Below are 19,195 nucleotides of genomic sequence, written 5' to 3' on the forward strand. Positions count from 1 at the left end.
CGGGCTTACCAGGGTGACCGCGCCACTTCCCCCAGATGGCAGAGGCCCAGTGATGACGCTAGGTTGTCGGGCCAAACCCAAACAGCAAGGCCGAGCTCGTTTCAAAGGGCGGGCGCCAGCTCCCCTGCCCGCTCTCACTGTGAGTACCTCAGGTACCTACAGTACCTACGTAACCTCGGGGGCTGGCTGAGCTACCTTACCTACCTACATCTTGAGCTCTAAGCTCTCTTTCCTTCTTCCCACATCCCATCTCATCTCTTCTCTCCTTTCATCCATCAATCACACTCCGGTTCGATTGGGTTGTTCGACCAATCCGCCCTTTCTCTTATTCCACCACGTTTCAGGCTCCGGAAAAAGTGATTTATTGACTTGCAGTGCGAGTCACCCGATTCGGAGCAAGCTATCCATAAGTCAACTCGCAACCCCGACAGCCATCAATCATGAGGATAGCTACATCCACGCTGCTAGTCGGCGCCGCATCGGCAGCCTTCGCGCCCCAGGATGGCACCCAGCGTGTGCTCAATGGCTTCGACTCGATCAAGTCGGCCGCCCACTCTATCCAGAAGCCACTCCAGACGTTCGAGGAGGCCATGGCCAGCATGACGTCCGAGGCCAAAGCCAACTGGGACCACCTTAAGCTGCTCGTCCCCGACGCCGAGGAGCAGGCCAAGACCTTCTTCCCCAAGAAGCCCAAGCCTGCCAGCCGTAAGCCCGACAGTGCTTGGGATCACATCGTCAAGGGCGCCGACATTCAGGCCATGTGGGTCGAGGGTGCCACCCCTGAAGAAACGCACCGCAAGATTGACGGCAAGCTTGACAACTACAACCTCCGTGCCCGGTCTGTTGACCCGTCCAAGCTGGGCGTCGACACCGTGAAGCAGTACAGCGGTTACCTCGATGACGAGGCCAACGACAAGCATCTCTTCTACTGTAAGTCTTTGGCTCATTTATCTAACCGCTAGCGTCAATTTTCAACCTGAAGCTGACCTCGCCCCATCTTGATCAATCTCAGGGTTCTTCGAGTCGAGGAATGACCCCAAGAACGACCCCGTCGTGCTTTGGCTCAACGGTGGCCCGGGCTGCTCGTCGCTCACTGGTCTGCTCTTTGAGCTTGGCCCCGGTGCGATCAACGCCAAGATCGAAATCGTCCACAACCCATACGCATGGAACAACAACGCTTCAGTCATCTTCCTTGACCAGCCCGTCAACGTCGGCTACTCGTACTCGGGTGGCTCCGTCAGCAATACTGTGGCCGCCGGCAAGGACATCTACGCTCTCTTGACTCTCTTTTTCCACCAGTTCCCCGAGTATGCGAAGCAGGACTTCCACATCGCCGGCGAGTCGTACGCTGGTCACTACATTCCCGTCTTTGCTTCGGAAATTCTGTCTCACAAGAAGCGCAACATCAACCTCAAGTCAGTTCTCATTGGCAACGGCTTGACGGATGGCCTTACCCAGTACGAGTACTACCGTCCCATGGCCTGTGGCGAGGGCGGCTGGAAGGCCGTTCTCAGCGAGTCTGAGTGCCAGGCAATGGACAACGCCCTGCCCCGATGCCAGTCCATGATCCAGAACTGCTACGACAGCGGCAGCGTTTGGTCGTGCGTCCCCGCATCCATCTACTGCAACAACGCCATGATCGGCCCCTACCAGCGCACCGGCCGCAATGTCTACGACATCCGTGGCCCCTGCAAGGACAGCGGAAACCTGTGCTACCCTGAGCTTGGCTACATCTCTGAATACTTGAACCGCCGTGAAGTCATGGAGGCTCTCGGCGCCGAGGTCAGCTCGTACGACTCGTGCAACTTTGACATCAACCGCAACTTCCTTTTCCAGGGCGACTGGATGCAGCCATACCACCGTCTTGTGCCCGAGCTCCTCAACCAGATCCCTGTTCTCATCTACGCTGGCGATGCCGACTTCATCTGCAACTGGCTCGGTAACCAGGGTTGGACCGAGGCTCTCGAGTGGAAGGGCAAGAAGGACTACAACCGCGCCGACTACAGCCCCCTGACCCTTGCCTCGGCCCACGACGTCAAGCCCTACGGCAAGGTTAAGTCGAGTGGCAACTTCACCTTCATGAAGATCTTTGAGGCCGGCCACATGGTTCCGTACGACCAGGCCGAGCCATCCGTTGACTTTGTCAACAGGTGGTTGGCCGGCGAGTGGTTTGCTGCTTGAATGAGGATGACGATGTAAAGGGGGATATTTTTGTCTCTTGTGTTTTCTTGCTCGAAGTAGTTGATTCGAATTTGAGAGTTCGGCATTGTTATTAGCAGTCATTGCTCCTCATTCCTGTCTACTGTCAAAGTCTAAGTTGGCCAAGATCGGAATGGGAAATTGATGCTTAAAATGTGCTTTGGATTGCAAACATTGGTATAAATGGCACAGCTTTCTATCCCTAAAGAGTGTACACTCCCCTAGATTGTATTCTTAATTCAAGTTAGTCCAAGACAATTTGCAAAGGAAACCAGCCGCAGACATGACCAAAGACGCATTACCCAATGTTGGCATCCCATATTAGCATAGTAGTATGCGTATTAAAAGCCGTGCGTGGCCATTGAAAGAACTCCATGAGCAGCCCGATTGTGCCAAGTTGTCACTTTCCAAGTCCCTCACCAAGCGCATGTCCGAGAATGAATGGGATAACAGATGATCCACAGCGTTCAATTTCTCATGTTCAGAACACGGTATCATACAAGGTCGATACGCAGGGGACCCTTTCTGCCTCCTAAAAACAAACAATAAGTAGCTCCGTCAACTCCTGTACACCAGGCTGCCCAGCCCCCCCTTTACTACTCTGACCAAAAATCCCCCATTCCATGACCCCCGACCATGCCACAAGGGGAATCGCGTTTTTCGCCTACCCCATGCCTAAACGCCAGGGACGCCAGGCCTCATGAGCATAGCCGATCTCAAAAAGAACATCTATATAAATCGTACATCCCAGCCAGTTCTCGCTAGGGGGTAAAAATGAAAATAGAAAAGACAGCACTAATCAACCGTTCTCAGGGATTTGGTCAATTTTCAGAACAAGTACTCGAAGAGCCTATTGCTACCATCCTCCGTGTAGAAATCTCCAACATGCTGTGTACAACACGCGGGATAAGAGTATCTCGGCAAATGGCGTACCAATGTAAAGACACTCTGAAAGATTCACAAGTGTCCGTGCTATCATGTTCATAATTCAACAATAGTAAGAGCAACAGTCTTTAGGTAGACTGAGCTCATATTTGCTACATCTCAGCCCCAGACGCAGTTCGGGCGCCACTCTTTGACTGCGCCTCTTACCAGTTTGGCAAAGAGATGCGCCATGTGGTTAGATGAGCATAGCAGTCCTTTTTTTCGTGGACTCCGCGTTATTATTGACCTGGAGATCCAGGTCTTGGTGCAGCTTTGACCTTCAAGCTAGCAAGGTGCAACAACCTCAAGCGACCTTTTGAGGTGAGCTCTTTGAGAGGTGAGTCGTGATGCTTCGCCTTCAATGAATCTTTTTGGTTTGGCTCAGACGCCTCAAGAAGCTGTATATGAGATGTGGCAGCTGATGAAGGCATACCAACAGGACCTCGTGCTTCGGGTATATCTGAGTGAACAGTAGTACTGAACTTTTTATCGTCGTAGTCTACCGACAAATTCTTCTGGTCTCCTCAACCAGCAGTGTCGGCAGCCGATAACGGTGGACTTGCACCCCTGTGACGTCGGAAGAAAGTGAAAGCATTCATTCTGAATCTGCTTGACTTCTTCTTGAGCGTGCTCCCTTCAACGGATAGCTTGCCGTTGGGCGATGTGGAATGAGTGTCATCCTCAACCGAGTGCGACGGGCTGATTTCGAGTCTCGAATCCGAGTGGCTCTTGTGGTCTAATCTGACTGGCAGTTGATGCTTGTTGGCATGTGGCTCGTCCGGAGCTGTGACCATCGTGGCAGGGACGCTGACGGGTCGATCCAGAGATTCCTGGCTGAGAATGCTAGTACCTTGCGTGCTAGGCGAAAGTGGCATCTTGCCCGTGGTTGCGCTAGTTGCCTGAGAAGCCCAGTCGCCCGTACCCGGTGCCGATGCGCTCCCATCCGTCGCTTCACTGCAGCGCTGTTTCCGAGACGTGCATGGCCGACTCTCTTGCATATTGAACGGGTCAGTTGCTGCAAAATCAGCGACCGCTTCAAACTCACTTGTCGTTCCGTTGACCTCCTTGTACTGATTGTACGGTTCAGGTATATGCGGGGGCTTGTGCTCTGGGTTCGTGTCGGGCTTCTCCTCAGGGTTGGCGTGTCGCTTTAATACATCTTCTGCCGAAATATCGTTCTTGCCATGTCCGTCTGATATATCGATTGCATATTCAGACTCTGCGGGAATTATGACGCTCATCGTCTTTGGAGATAACGTCGGTTCCCGCGCGGCCTTTGGTCTGTCATGCCTCGATTGCTCTGCCACAATCATCTGGTCAAACAAAGCCTTGTTGATCTCCAGCTCGTCAACGCAATATTGCATCGCTGGGAGGATGTCGGCAACTCCTTGGAAAAGTGGTATGGCGAATAGGTTCATAAAGCCCAGTTGCGCCTTTGAGAGAGAAATCACGTCCTTCTTTGGTGGTGCCATGAGCGAAGACTGAATACCAAGATCAGTTTCCATCGAAGCTTGACGGGAAAACTCATCGGACAGGATGTGCGTCCACTTCAAAGCTGTGTCATGCTTTCGCGCCTAGCAAAGAGTCAAAGTGTGAGCCTCGAGCAACGAAAACAAGTTCCTAGAGTCATCTAATGATACGTACCACATTGCTTATATCAGCACATTTGATCAATATAGCGCACGCCAGTGCCTTGTGCTCTTCGATCACGCGTCCGTTCCACCCCTCTATTGCATTATTCTCGTGCAGCTTCTCCTGGAGGTCGCCGAGTTTCTTCATGTAGTCAAAGTGAAGCCCCATATCAGTCGCCAGGATCGAACTAATCATCAGGTTTCGCATCTGCAAGTCTTCAAAGGCCGCTGGCCAGTATCTCCGCAAAATCTGTGAATAAGCCGCACAATGGAATGACTCCAAGACAGAGCGGTCGTTATAAAGCTGGGCAAGAGGTGCGTTGAGCGTCACCAAAAAGCCATTGTTAACTCCTGGGTGTCCAACATCATGGCCGACGGCCGTGACAAGCAACGTCAATGCTTCGAAAGGCTTCATGAGTGTGGCAATGGGAGATGTTGGTTGTGGAGTGGCAATGTAGTCGTCGCTGCGAGGCGGAAATGGTGGTAACGAGCCGATCTGTACCAAAAAGTTGAAGGTGGCCTGCAAAACATCGATAACGTGCCGGAAATTATGGTAAGGCACGAAATTGTTATAAGCTGCTCGGCACGCGATCAGAAAAGTCGATAGTTGGTCTGTCGGTATGCAGCCAAAAGAAGCGGTCAGCAATTGACACTGCAATAGGCGCAATCTTTATGGAAAAGGGTATACGCCTAGCCAGTCTTTTGATATTGGAAAACTCACCGGTCGACATTCTCCAGCGCTCAAGCTCTGGCATGGCGAGCGCATGCTTCAGCATCAGCGTTGCCGCCACTATCAATTCGTCGTCACTAAAGTCGTGCGCGCAGAAATGCCACCGAGAGACGGCTTTGGCGATCTGCGACCGGCGATCCTGGGACACTGAGATCCTAACGTTCGAAACCCGATCATCCTGATCATCCCCTGGGCGGCAAATGCGCCCCATAAGGCTTGACACCATGTCTTCCCTGAGATAAGCATACGGCTTTGCGTCGTCTACACCAACCCAAGACCGCTTGCGCCCACGCTTCAATTCCAATACGGCTTGTCTTTGTTTGGAGGCCTCCTTGTATGCCTGGTATGCATGCACCTGTATCGAGGTTACGCACTTGAGGGGTTTGACCATGACATCGGTTGCGCCCAGGTCCAGACAATACTTGAAAAGACCCAGATCAACCGAATCATGGGGGTTTTTCGATATCCGGCCGGATTTCTCACGTATCGAAGCCTGAGTGACATCTGCTGAAAATTCGTCTACGCCAGGAGAGCCCACGAGAGAAATTGGCACGACTAAACTGGACACATTACGCAGGTGAGACTCCGAAACAATCCTCTGCAGCAATCTTGTGCCGTATAAATCCGCATCGTTGGAGGTATGCGAGAATTCATCATCCAGCGATTCGGTTGTCCGCGAAGGTGTCCTAGGCCGTGAATGTGAGCCTGACCGGGGTCTATCTTTGGGCGTTGGCTCGTTGTTGGAGACATCAATTAGGACAATTATGGGTTTTGTCTCGATGATTGAATGATCGAGCAAGTCGAAGAGCTGGGTCAAGCATGACGCTCCGGTTGCGACGAGGTGGACTGCCGTTATGAATCGTCAGGTCGCGTGTGCACAAGGGCATAGAGAACCTACTGCAAAGGCGGGGGGGGGGGAGAACTAACCATCACCGATGAACTCTAAAAGCAGTTGAACGTTTTCCCTTAGTGCCTGAGTTTCATAATCCGAGGACCCGGCCAATGGCCCCTCAGTTCCGTCAGAATTGTACGATGAAGCGCGAACGATCCTGTCTTGACGGATGGACCGATCGACGTATATCAAATTGCAGGCAGCATTCTCCATCGTGGGCCCAAAGAGCGTCCAGTCATAAGACTGGGAACGCCTTTTGACAGCCACGGGTGGGATTGCGAGACTGGCAAAAGCTAGGGCCTGTAGGGTTACTCGCCGAAGGTCCGAACGAGTCTGGGCGCCTAAGAGAGGTTCGGTTGTTGAAGTTTTTTTTTCACTCTGGCAACGCAGAAAATTGCTTTGCTGAAACGGACCGTAAGGCTCCTAAAGTCGGTTCCAGGGCTGTGTGGTGGTTGGTTCGTTAAAGAGGCTGATAGCAGCAAAACGACAAAAGCGACAAGGTGTCGACAGTGAACCAGCGCATTCGTAATGATGTTGGCAGGTGGAAAAGATTCCGAGGGCCACGGCCGACGGAAGTCTCGTCGAGTGCGAGTTGGGTACCAGTTCGATGTGTGTGCACACACAGGCCGTCGCAGACCCAGGGGTTTCGACTCTACTGTTGCGCGAAACCGGTCGTCGCACCGGAAATTGAAACCCCGGGGTGATCGCGACGAAGGCTGCGTGTTTGGATTGAGCAGTCGGAGCCGAAGAAGTCGTGATCAGGTTAGGATCAGAAGGTAGGAAGGTCAGGTAAAGTAGGCGGGCCTTGGCGAGGCGCAGTTGACTGAATCTATGGGCGGGCCCAAGTCACGAATGTTGCGTGGTAGAACCTGCGCCAGGGCGCGAGGATTAAACGTCAGTCCAGTCCAACTCGATTTGGTAAGCGATCCAGGCTCGACCTTGCTCGCGGTAAGCACGAGTTGTAAGTCCAAGGTGAAAGAGTGTAATGTAGTGGTTGGTGTGGGTGGCAGTTGTGATAAAAACAAGATTGTCTCTTGTTGCCGTCAAGGCCTTTTCCCTGATCTTCCTACGATGGATTGGCGGAACAACAACGTACAGCGGTCGTGTGTCTGTGTGTGTGTAATGAGTGAATAGGCGGAAGAAGCTGGTAGTGATGTGTACAGATTTTCGTGCGTTGCGAGAAAAAAATAAAAATAAAAAAAAATAAAAAATAAGAAAAAAAGAAAGTAAAGAAGTAGAGGTAGCGTCGAATTGAATTGAGCCGAACAAAGCGGGAAGCAGAAACAGGAACCTAGAACTAGGCACGGGCAAGTTTGGACTGGAGAATTTGCGATAGTGGTGCCATGCTGGTGCTTGATCTGTCCACGGGTCTCAATCGTGCTGGGCACTGGGCATGGAGTGGAGAGGCCGAGGTGAAAAGCGAACTGCTTGGTCGAGGGATCAATTGATTGAGCGATGCAAGTGTGCGGGTGCGCAGGTGCGGTGCGGTGCAGAGGCACACCTAGACTAGCAGGATGGCAGGTGGGTGTCCCGCCAGCCTGTGGATCCCCCGGCCAGGCTACCTTATCTAAACTAGTCTAGGCAGGTAGATGAAAAGGCAAGGGACCAGCCAAGGAAAGGTACAGTACCTGCCTCCGATGTACGCCTGGGATTTCCGATGTAGACAAGAATACCTGGATGAATAGGTCGGTAGATAGGTAAGGTAGGTAGACAGGTAGCCAGACAGGGTGGTAGACAGGGTGGTAGACAGGGTGGTAGACAGGGTGGTAGACAGGGAGATAGGTAGGAAATACAATCCAGCCAGCACGTAGGAGATGATGTTGTCGACAACGAAGATTCGCAAAAGCAACCTTCGGAAAATTGCAGGAGAAGAAATCGACAAATACGACACAGTACGTACTGAATAAGATTTATAATATCGTTCGGCGTCCGTGGAAGAATGGTAGACAGGTCTACGATCTAGCCTCAACAAGCGATGGCAGACAAAAAAAAAAAAAAACCAAGAACAGGGAAAATAAACACAAAAATTAAACGGGAGAAAGCAACGACCAGGCTTCAACTAGAATAGAACTAGAATAGTCTTCTGCAAGCAATGAGCTTCTTCAACGTGAGCAGCGAATGGAACGCCCCAATGCCTTGGGAGTTGGAGCGGGGGTAGACGGCAGATTGTTGCAGGCAGAAAATAGGAACGGGGCGCCAGCCGACCACAAAACCCGAATAAATTGACGAGGGTCGTGATTTAATCCAGATAAAATAAAGTATAGGAAGGGGTCATGAGCATGAGGTATACCAGTAGAAAACATTGGGCCTGGCCTATTGTCAGGGGGGATACAGCAGCCATTAACCGACGACCTCACTCACTCAACTTCAGAACAACTCTGCCCAGGGCTTACCTCGTTGGCTTCCGCAAGGTGGTTCATACGTAATGACCTGGTAGGGCTTTAGGTAGAAAAGAGCAAAATACATCGGAAATGTGGGCATTTACTTTGTGACTCCCGTCGCCCCAGCAGTAGTTGATAATTACATCTCAAATATGATTCGACGCAATCATGGTTATTGTATCAGGGAATGCCCTTGTGCGGCCCTCTAGACTGCCACCCAAGACTTGGGTTTGGAGCAAGCGCACAAGACAAAAGCAGCCAGCTCGCAACACCAAGACGGGAAGGAGCGCAACCTGGAAGTGGACGTGCGAGACTTGGCCAAGCGATGCGATGCGATGCTCCTCGGTGCGACGACTGTTTACGTTCCGGTCTGATCGTAGAAGGAAGGTGCAGCACGGTGCAGTGGTATAGTGTGGTCTCTTATTGTATTGCAAACGAACGCATCGTTTCCCCTCTCCTCTTCCCTCGCTCGCCTCCAGTTCGCACGCACCTCGAGAACATTTCTTTTGCAATGGTGAGACCAGACCCAATTGCTCCATGAACAACGGAGACGCCTACCTGGGTTGGGAGGTATAGTACCTACATCAGACAGGTTGGTAGCCAAGGTTATACCCTATCTGCCCAAGTATGTATTTAAGGATCCAGGGCATATGTACTGTACCGTATCCTATTCTTGTTGTACGAAGCCTACTACCTAACTGGATTAATAAATATTATATTCCTGGTAGGTACGTATTAACTACAGCTACCTACCTACTATGGTACAAAAGTGCTAGGAAGCGTTGAATAGCCATTATCCTGGGATCTCCGAGAGTCGGCGGGGCAATGGCACACAGCTAGAGCGATTCCCGCTGTAAGGGGAAACACAACCCTCGAGACCAGGAATATCCTGATACCGTTACTCGATGCAATGTCAATCACACCTCGGCGAAGAGATGACCAGATAAATCAAATGAATGCACGTGGGTGGGGGTCCATCTTTCCAGACATGGAACACAGATGACCCAGTTATCCCCAGTAAGGGATGAATGCGATTCATATTTCTCGTCCAGTCTCCCTTTGTTCAGCATATGCATCCTCTCCCTTATCGTCGCATGGAAAGAGAAGAACAAGAAGAAAATGGAAGAATAAGAAGAAAGGAACATCTCCTGGTCAAAATATGAAGTGAAATTAAGAAAAGAACAAACCCTACGAAAAGAAGATAATTCCCCCAACAAATCAAAGCACCCAGGTACCTAGCCTGGGCCGCTAGCAAAATGTCTCTGCAGATACAGGGGGAACAAAGGAGGGGAAGGGGCCACGCCACATGACAAACGTGGCACGAAAAAAGGGGGGGCGATCCTCCAAAATGCTTCGAGAAGGTCGCCAGATGCTCTGGTGGAAAGTCCCTTCGCGCAACGGGCGAGACGCAGCGAGATTAGCACCCGAAAAATTGGGGAACCGAGCCTTGCTATTGGTAGTGTGTGAAGTCGACCTGTCAGATCTGATCTATCAAATTGCGTGCGAATGGAAAATACTGAGAAGGAGAGAAAAAAAAAACTCCCCGTTTCCAAAGTTTTCAAAAGGACCGATTGAGATTGATCGTCTCTTGGAACCAAAGAACATGGGGCCAATCAAGGTCAATGACGATTTTTTTTCTCCCATAGGCGAGAGACATGGAAAAATCCAAAACATGATCGACCACCTGTCTTACAACTAATTCCTTGCAGTGTCTTTTTTTTTTTTTTTTTTTTTTTTTTTTTGCGTTGCTGTCCTTTTTCGTTTTTACCTTTGCGCCTATGCAACCGTAAAATCGGATTGTTGGCTTTTATTTCAATAGCGCGTAGTTATTATTGAGTCGCCATTCCCCCTCCCCGCCCCGTCGTCTTTATCACCTCACACTGTTCAATACCTGAGTGAGGCAGTGAGAGCGCTCAGGAAAGCCACCCCCTACATGAAACACTGGGCTAGCCATCACGTAAGCCTTCACGCCATGCAAGACCATGGATTAAAATGCGCCATTCGCCTAATTTAGATATTTAGTTCCATCTAAGATGTAGGTGATGATAGTACAATAATGTTCAAGAGAGAAGGGACTGAGAAAACTAGCCTTGCTAGGGTTGGCTCTAGTCCCTTGGCCTAAATAATAGCAGCAAACTGGACACATCAAGTACATAATTGAGATGTGATGGGTTGTCAAAGCGCTATGTCTCATGATTCAAAATAACAGTATCGCCCTCCATTTTCCATCGATTGATAAATTTAAAACCATCGTGCCGGGAGGCGGCGGCAGGCGGCGACTTTTATCGGCAAGATGGATTCACCGGCCGGTTCCGCAGCCTGGGGGCTGGCTCTTTTTTTTTTTTTTTTTTTTTTTTTTTTTTTCTGTCTCCTTAAATGGAGGCGCCCGCGCTGCCGGGACCCTCCCGGAATAATAAGGCGCGATCTCGTCGGTCAATGTCAATTTGCCGTGGATCGAACGACGTCGCAGCAAACCCATATAGCACGGAATAGTCTAGTACAATGTATATAGCCCACACGACTAGTCCACACCGTCCAATCGTCTTTTTTCGTTTTTGTTTTTCTTCCGATTCAAGCTTTTCCTTTTTTATTAAAAGAGAAATAAAATCAAACAAAATACAACAGATTTCAAGGGTCCTTGCGGGTTGGAAAGTTGCCATCTTGGCCCATGGGAATTTGAAAGTTTCCGCTCTTTGACAAGATGCAAAAGTCAAATCGTATCCCACGTGAAAAGAACATGAAAACAAGGACACGCGAAAACCAAAACAAAACAAAGAGAGGGAAAAACTTATTGGACAGAGAAGGGGGGCCTGGACCATATTCGACCACAAAACAAACTGCTCCTTTTCCCGTTATCTGATCTTGGTCGCTGTGCCCAAAAGCCACGATTACCATCCGTTTCTTTCCCTCTTTGTCTTCTCTTTTTCCCTACCTACCCTTGTTCTTTCGTTCTCGTTCCGGTGGGGGGCGTCCATACACAACGCGCCGATATTCATCTTGTCACGACCAACTTGGCTTCATATCTCCGGCGACTGCCAGCAAACGCCGGCGCCAGGCGGATCCAACCACGTTTGGCTTCTTTGCAAGAGGGGGTAGGGTAGGGAGAAAATAATTCTGCGGAAAAGAAAAACACATTTGAAGTAAAAAGACAAAAAAAAAAAAAAAAAAAAAACCGAAAGGTGGGGAAAATGGGAAAATAGAAATAGAAAATACAATGCAGGATTCAGGTTGATATTCGGAACAGTCCGACCCGCCCGTGCTTTCGACTACCAGTCGCCGGACGATTCATGTTGAATGCTTCCTTTGAAGTCTGTTTTTATATCCTAACTATGTATACAATATATACCACGTGCCTACTCATTTTTTGTCTTGGCTGGACAAAGCGCGGCTCCTGAAGGACTCCCAATCCACGTGTTTACATTCTCTGACCCAAGCACGGCCTGGTATCCTTTTTTTTATTGTTTCTCTTGTTTTTTCTTGTTTTCTTACCAGCCGCATGTATTTAGGTACCCATCGCCAATCGACCGATGGTTCGATAATGAACTTCGCAAAACCTCCTTTGACCGCTATAATAGTCGGCATACAAAAGAGTTGTCTAGTACTTCCCTGTCTACTGCATACATCTGCCACAGCCCAGCTACATGGCCTATACATAGGGATGAACGGCTGCATGGTACGTTCGAAGTAGGTGTTAATGTATATGTGAATGTATGTATGATCTTCCGTGACACCAGTTTCAGCCTTGTCATTTCCCAGAATCATGGGTGATGATTCTGTAGGACGCCGCCTGGTCGCTTGGAACTGCCGTTCTGTATTTCTCTGGACTCGTCGAAACGTCATTTCATTGCAGGCGCTTATCCGCCTGCTCATCCTACAAGGTGAGCGTTATTATGAGACACTTGCAAGTTCCGCACTTATCATTCTTATATCTAAACCCAGCAAAATCCGCCAAAACATGCATAGTCAACCAAGCCAACGAGAACTTGACAGGTACTTTTGCACAGCAAAGAAATGCTTCGTTACTGGTATCATAAAACATGACCTCAGCTTATTCTTCTGATCCATGTGCACAATATTCCAGGAAGGCAGGTGCACCCGGCATATTCTTTTTCATTTTCTTTCGTGCGCTTCAGAACAAAAAACCCCATGCGCCTAAAAATGGTCTGTACACAGTAGCAATGATTTGGTACAACAATACCGCATATATGCAAGTAAACCCGCATCCCAAGCCACCGTCCACCCTGCACTGTCATCAAATGCTCACTCCGCCTTGCCGCCCTTATCGTCATCAACGTGGATATCCACAGCCTTCTCCGATATTGCATCGCTGTCGCCCAGCGCTGTGGGAGGAATCGTGTGGAATTGCTGCTGCTGATTCTTCCAGGACAGCTCCTTGATGCCCGGCAGTGTCTTCGACGCCTCAATGTTCTCAAGCTCTGGTAAAGTATCGTCTTCCTGACCAAGGACCTCATCGTCAGGAAGCGCAGTCCGCGCCGCATTCGGAGTCTCGAATTCGAACGGCGAGTTCATGCCCGTATTGTTCCGGTCAGAGCTATATCCGCCGACTCCATTGGATGAGTTCATCTCTGCCTCATCGGTCGCAGGCGACCCCGGTCTCTCGCCGTCAATGTTCTTGAAGTCCCAGACCCCGGCACTCCAGGGTTGTGCGGGTCCCTCCATGCCGCCAAGACCCTCATCCTCAATGCTTCCGCGGATGAACGTCTCGTCCTCCAGAACCGCATTTTCGTACGATGGCAATGATTCATCCTCCTCGGCTGCCGACAAGAGGGGCGCACTAGACCCCGCCAAGCCAAGACTTCCGGGCAGGTGAGTTGCTTCTGCTCCTATCAAAGCGCTCGACGACCCACGTAGGGAGGAGCCTGTGCCGAGACGCTGACCTTCCCCCGAATCGGAGTTATCCTCATCGGAATTTTCCATGTTACTCTCGTAGACGTCAAAGATGCGAGCGAAACGCGGACCGCCCAGCGGGATCTCGGATCGGCGCCTATAAAAGAGCAAGTATGCTGACGAGGTCACCATACGTGCAAGGTGCGTCTGTTTTGAAACTGACGAGTCTGCGTTTGATGTCAGCTACCACTCTGCCAGTGATGCAATGCTGTCGACGAAGACGAAGACTGCTTCTTACCGTTGTACTCATACCACTCCCCATCAATAAAATTCTTTGCAAAGGCCGTGTAATGACCGCCACCCAACCCACCCCAATGATCGTCGATACCTATGAGGTCAAAAACCTCCTCTTTTCCGGTCTGCTGGTCGATGACACGCCTGCTTAGGTCAAGACCTTCGATGGGAAAGTCGACCAGTATGTCAAGCTTGTCTCGTCGCCAACCGCTCGAGCTGAAGCGCTTCAGATGCACGACCAGAATGTCGGGCGTCTTCCAAAGATCAAACTTCTTGCTGGCACGAACGTGTTCTTTGCACCTGGGGCAGTACCACGTGTCTTGCTCGGACAAAACCTCCTGCTTTTCAAACTCGTCCAAACAATCGTCGAGGCTGATTCCATTTTTCCTCCGCTGGGCACGTTGTTTCTTACGCTCCGCCAGTGCCGGGTCATGGACAGTTTCGATTGCGTTGAAGGTAGGCTCACCACGGCCATCGTTGGCCCTATTGCTGCCGTAGACCTGCTCCCATGCGTCTTCGTTCCAGTCGACAACTATGCCCTCTCCGAGCCGAATAAGGGGACCACTGGAAGATGCCGACGTGGCAGAATCGTCGACGAGAGTATCAAAGCTGTTGGACACCGCCGTGTTGGCGCTACCGATGGCTTGTTTCCGTGGCATCTTCTTGCCTTTCTTGCCATAAGTTCTCTGGCCTTTGCGATTTTGACGCCGGCCGCCGACCTTCTGAGGTTGGGACATGCGTTTCTTGGCAATCTGAGCAATCTATTCGTTAGCAAGGCGAAAACAACAGAGACCAATGTTCGCCATGCTTTCACCCAGAAAACACGCGGTACACAGGGCTTACCAATTGTGCCGTCGATTCCTCCTCTTCACTTGACTCATCCGCCATCCGGGTCAACTCCGCAGTGTCCATAGAAGGTTGCGTACGCGCTTTGGTAGAGTCCTCAGAGCTGCTATCGTTTCCAGCCGCACTAGGGCTGCGCATGTCTTCATCCACGGGCTGAGGAGGCATTCTGCTCGCCAGCGACGGGAGGGGGTTGTCACTAACGGCCTGCCAGCCGGATGGAATACCAGCGTCTGGGTCACTGAAATAGCTCAAATCGAACAGGTTCTGGAAATCAGGCGGCAGATACTCGTTCGGGTTTACCCATTTTGGCCTCCGGCTGTTGAATACCTTCAGAGGTCTTATTTCACTGTAGTGACAGTCAGCTCAAAAACCTCTTAGATTGTTTCAGTGTAATGATATAAAGCTCACCGTGATGGAGCGGATGCCTGTGTCGGTTGCCTCTTGCTGGCGGCCCCGGTAGCAGTGCTGATGTCAACCATGTCGTCCTCGCCCTCAACTGATTTGGCAATGACTTTAGAGTCGCCTGAGGAGTCGGCATCGGAGGCAGGGGCCGTGATCATTTCCATATCGGTGTTGTCCGCGGCGTCGGCATCATCTAACCCAGAGAACTGTGGCCACGTAGAGTAGGAAGCCACCTTCTCGAGGATCTTGCGCCTGATGGCATCTTCGTTACGAGCCTATCACCCGGTACAATGTTAGCAAGAGCGGTATCCCATCGTCGATTAGAACTGCATCGGCTTGGGGATATGTTGGCAGTTGCTCACCTCTTCACGCGTCACAATGATGAAATGGGGCGGCGTAATCGTGGCTCCTCCTCGCCTCCTGTTGGTTGCTGGGTTAAGCCTGTGAAGTACCGGTACGGCCAGCCTCTCAGCTGCCGGATGATCCCATTCAGACGTCGAGTCCTCTTCCTCTTCATCACTTCCGACGTGAAGCATGGACCTAATCTTTTGGTGCTTGGGTTTGGGCGGCCGGTACCCTGCATTTGTGGGGGCTGCTTCGAGCTCAAAAAACACAGGAATGTCGTTTGACGTGATTTTCTCGGACACACTGTCGCCGTCCTCATAGACTGTGAAGAATTTATCCTTGAATTCTTCAGCTCCGATGAGGCGCTCCGCTGACACACCGACACGAGCCGCAATGTAGTCGCGCAACGACCTTATGCTGCTGTTCTTGTCCAGTTCCACATGCAGCTCAACGGGAGCATCGTTTAGAGGGACATATTTGATCGACTTGTTCCAAAGATTCTGCATGGGAAGTGGTAACGTGAGGTTGTTGAAAGGGTCAAAAGTGATGCTGATCTTGTGGCAAATGGGGCACACCAACGTGGATTTGTACATGCCTGTGAAAAGGTCTGCTATGACCGAATCATCTCTTTTCTTGGTGATGTCCCACACCTTGTCTGCCATTTCTTTGATCGCTTGCGGGTTGTTGATCATGTCATCCGTGGAGTCGGGCTTCTCGATATATGGCTTCTTCTTCACACGACTCAAGTCTTCCTGCAGTCCATCCAACAGAAAACCCACGAATTCCTGAGAGTCCTGTTGTCCATAGCCTGAGAAAGCTGGCGCGTAACGACCTATGGTGTTCTTGAACTGCCTAGGTGATATTGACGGCGGGGCGTTAACCTGGTAGATATCCTTGAGCAGCTTGTAGTATACCATGGCAACATCTCCGTTGTGGGCAAGCGGGTTATCTGTGTTGATCTCCTTCTCAGCCTCGCCGACGAGAAAGTACTTGGTGAGCTCTTCTACGCTCCGCACACACTGAAGCGCTGAGTTCATGTAGCACGTGTTGCCTAGATTACCAAGTCCAACACAGCCCACTGTCCTACCAGACTTGGCCTTCGTACGGCCCCTCGTGGATGGCCCTGGGGTTGGACTGTTGCGTCCACTGGCGTTGGCGCTATTGGGCGCCACAGTGAGACTTGATGAGCTTCCCTTGGAAGAACCCGGCTTCTCCTTGGCGGCGACCGTGCCCTTGTAGTTGGAGACGTGGTAATGCGCCTCGACATTCTCGTCAAGAACCAACGTGTCATCCGCCTGCATAGACAAGTATGCAAGTGTCGATTTCCCATTGTAGTTGGGGTTGTTGGTCTGGTCCTTGATGTCCAGATCCTCTCGCTCTGTTCCCTTAGTGAGTGCGTTGAGACGAGAGGCTTCCACGAGGAGGTTGTCCCACGGGTCCCGCTCGTCCGTAGCGGCCTTTGGCGAGTCTGGCGGAGTCAAGGCCACACCTGGTGCCGGGGAAGCCGGTGGCTGTGAGGGGGCGGCGGCTGTATTAGTTTCAGATTGGCGGGTTACCCTCCATACCCTGACTTTCCTGTCCCTATCAACACCGGCAAGCTGCTTTATTTTACTTAAAAACTCTTGTTGCCTATACGAAGTGCTGCAAGCAACCTGAACGGGAGGCGTGCTCGTCGCCTTGAGCTTTTGGTCTATCGGAATCGGGCTGACAGGCGACCAAAGCCTATGAATAGTGAAGACCGGTGGGTGTATCTCAAACTGCATGTGTGGCATTGTGTTGTCGGGAGACGTATTGTGAGCATACCTCACGATTGGGAGCTGCCCTTCGGTCAGCCCGTACCAAGACATCAGAAGATCCCAAGCGTCCTGGGAAAAGAGCACGTAATGCTCCAGGCCCATTCCGGGCTTGAGGCGGACAAAGTCGTTGCCGTCGATATCCTTTATGATGCTGTGGATAATGTCAGAGTTGTCTACTGGGCCTTCTGGTGCTTCGCCATCATCTTCCTTGGTGTGCTTCTCCTCATCGCTGTAAGGTCGCGCCCAATTAAGAGGACCTCGCGAAACAAGATACGCCTTGTCGCCCTCTTGCAGAGGTTGATCATCGAAGGCTTTAAGAAGTGTTTCGAGTGTTTTGATCTGTTCGGCTAAGGGAGGGACGCCTGCGCGCATGCGACAAAAAAAGTGTTAGTTGGGCGGAGTCAAGAGCCCGGGGCTTCACGAGGGCCTGCGACGAACCGGTCTTCATAGTGAATGATTTCGGACTTCCAGGCTGGTCTGCGCTCTGGCGGCTTCTGCTCTCACCCTTGTCGCCCTCTTCTCCGGACTCCTCGAGTGGCGGCGGATTGATCATGTCTACGTCTTCCTTTGAGTCCGAATCCATGTCTTGGTCCATGCTCGAGGCCCTGCGCTTGAGGGGTGAAGAAGAGCGTTGCGGAGCGTCGATGGAGCCGCCCATAATCATGCGGTGCTGCGGGACACCGATCAACGGAGAGGGGCTCCTGGCGAGGCGAGACCCCGGTGGGTGGAGGGAGGACGACGGGTCCGGAAGGAACTCGTCGATGCGGTCGTTGTCTCCGGACAAGTCGGCTGAGGCAGCGCAAGGTGAACTCGCGGCCGAGGAGGTGTAATCAGACGACTGATGCGAAGTGTAGAGACCCTGGTGAAGCAGACGCGGGGGAAGGCCCGAGGCCGCGGGCACGGAATCGGAGCGTACGTAGGTCGGAGTGGCCAGACCCGAGCCAACTGTGGATGTAGTAAAGGAAAACGAGGCAGGTTCGATATCTTCTTCGGTCGTGGGGAGGATGTTGTCCTGAAGAAGGGCAGTATTGCGTGGGTCCGAGACGTAGGCCCTACGGGCTTGTTCGTCGCTGTTCCGCGAGGGCCGAGAAACCTTCCGTTTCTTTGATGAAGACGTGGTGACGGCGAGCTGCCCTTGCAGCTCTGGAACTGTGTAAATTGCAGTTTGGGTTCTGGGGCGAGAAACGTTTGTGGAGGTTGCCTCGCGGGGAGCGGTCGAAAGGGCAAGGTAAGGTACCTAAAAATTGGCAGGCACCTAAGGTAGACGAGGCAGCAGAAAGCCAACGTCAGGTGGAAGCGTAGCGTAAGCGAGGTACAAGGCCAGGCCGCTCGTTTGCAGAGACGCCGCGGGAAGGAACGAAAGGAACCAGTTAAGGTTTCCGCGACAATCCCTTTGAAGCAGCTGGAGACGATCCGCCTTTGCAAAGATTGTGGAAATTCAAGATGTGGGCGACAGGGCGGAGTGCATCTGGCGGGTTGAAGTAGACCAATTAGTGTTGCACTCAGCGGGCGACAGGCAGGACGCGGCTACTTCTGCGGAGCCTCTGCGATTCGAGGCGTGCAGCGCTATAGGCCGGGCGTTGGTGGGCGGTGGGCGGTAGGCGGTGGGCGGCCGAGGGGCTAGTGCTAGATAGACACTTATCGGCATTCACCATCAACGCTTAAGCGCGAGCCCAATAAAGCCGTTTGCAATAAGAGAATGCACTTTGCTTACAGATAGATATCCTGGCATTCCAGTCATAAGAATCTGTCCCTTGCTTATGTTTATAAACCTGAGCTTGCAGGTTGGTACTCATAGCCGAGAAATGAAGAAACATCAATATGCAGAGTGAGGCCGTTTTGCGAAGGTTGGAGGGCAGTTAACTGCAAAATTGTCAAGTCAACTGGGCTTTATTGTCTCCACTTTT

At 51.4% G+C, this 19,195-nt stretch overlaps 3 protein-coding genes across 3 annotated transcripts; 1 reads left to right on the plus strand and 2 right to left on the minus strand.

The window, feature by feature from the left end:
* Positions 1 to 51: 51 nt before the first annotated feature.
* On the plus strand, positions 52 to 2,585 carry MGG_05663 (carboxypeptidase Y). Its single transcript, XM_003710513.1, has 2 exons — positions 52 to 930; positions 1,013 to 2,585. The coding sequence occupies exons 1-2, from the start codon at positions 441 to 443 to the stop codon at positions 2,179 to 2,181; spliced, it is 1,659 nt and encodes a 552-aa protein (XP_003710561.1). The 5' UTR covers positions 52 to 440; the 3' UTR covers positions 2,182 to 2,585.
* Positions 2,586 to 2,665: 80 nt separating this feature from the next.
* Positions 2,666 to 7,811, minus strand: MGG_05664 (cAMP-specific 3',5'-cyclic phosphodiesterase 7B). The gene is made up of 4 exons (XM_003710514.1): positions 6,412 to 7,811; positions 5,476 to 6,330; positions 4,768 to 5,366; positions 2,666 to 4,697 (listed from the first exon to the last, which is right to left on the minus strand). The coding sequence occupies exons 1-4, from the start codon at positions 6,587 to 6,589 to the stop codon at positions 3,648 to 3,650; spliced, it is 2,682 nt and encodes an 893-aa protein (XP_003710562.1). The 5' UTR covers positions 6,590 to 7,811; the 3' UTR covers positions 2,666 to 3,647.
* Positions 7,812 to 12,649: 4,838 nt separating this feature from the next.
* Positions 12,650 to 19,123, minus strand: MGG_05666 (ubiquitin specific peptidase 11). Its single transcript, XM_003710515.1, has 7 exons — positions 19,003 to 19,123; positions 17,727 to 18,756; positions 15,510 to 17,650; positions 15,154 to 15,422; positions 14,743 to 15,091; positions 13,904 to 14,651; positions 12,650 to 13,832 (listed from the first exon to the last, which is right to left on the minus strand). Exons 2-7 carry the CDS (start codon positions 17,950 to 17,952, stop codon positions 13,018 to 13,020), a joined length of 4,548 nt encoding a protein of 1,515 aa, XP_003710563.1. The 5' UTR covers positions 17,953 to 18,756; positions 19,003 to 19,123; the 3' UTR covers positions 12,650 to 13,017.
* Between the last annotated feature and the right edge of the window lie 72 nt (positions 19,124 to 19,195).

This window comes from Pyricularia oryzae, chromosome 1, assembly GCF_000002495.2.
Source record: "Pyricularia oryzae 70-15 chromosome 1, whole genome shotgun sequence".
Lineage (NCBI taxonomy): Eukaryota > Fungi > Ascomycota > Sordariomycetes > Magnaporthales > Pyriculariaceae > Pyricularia > Pyricularia oryzae.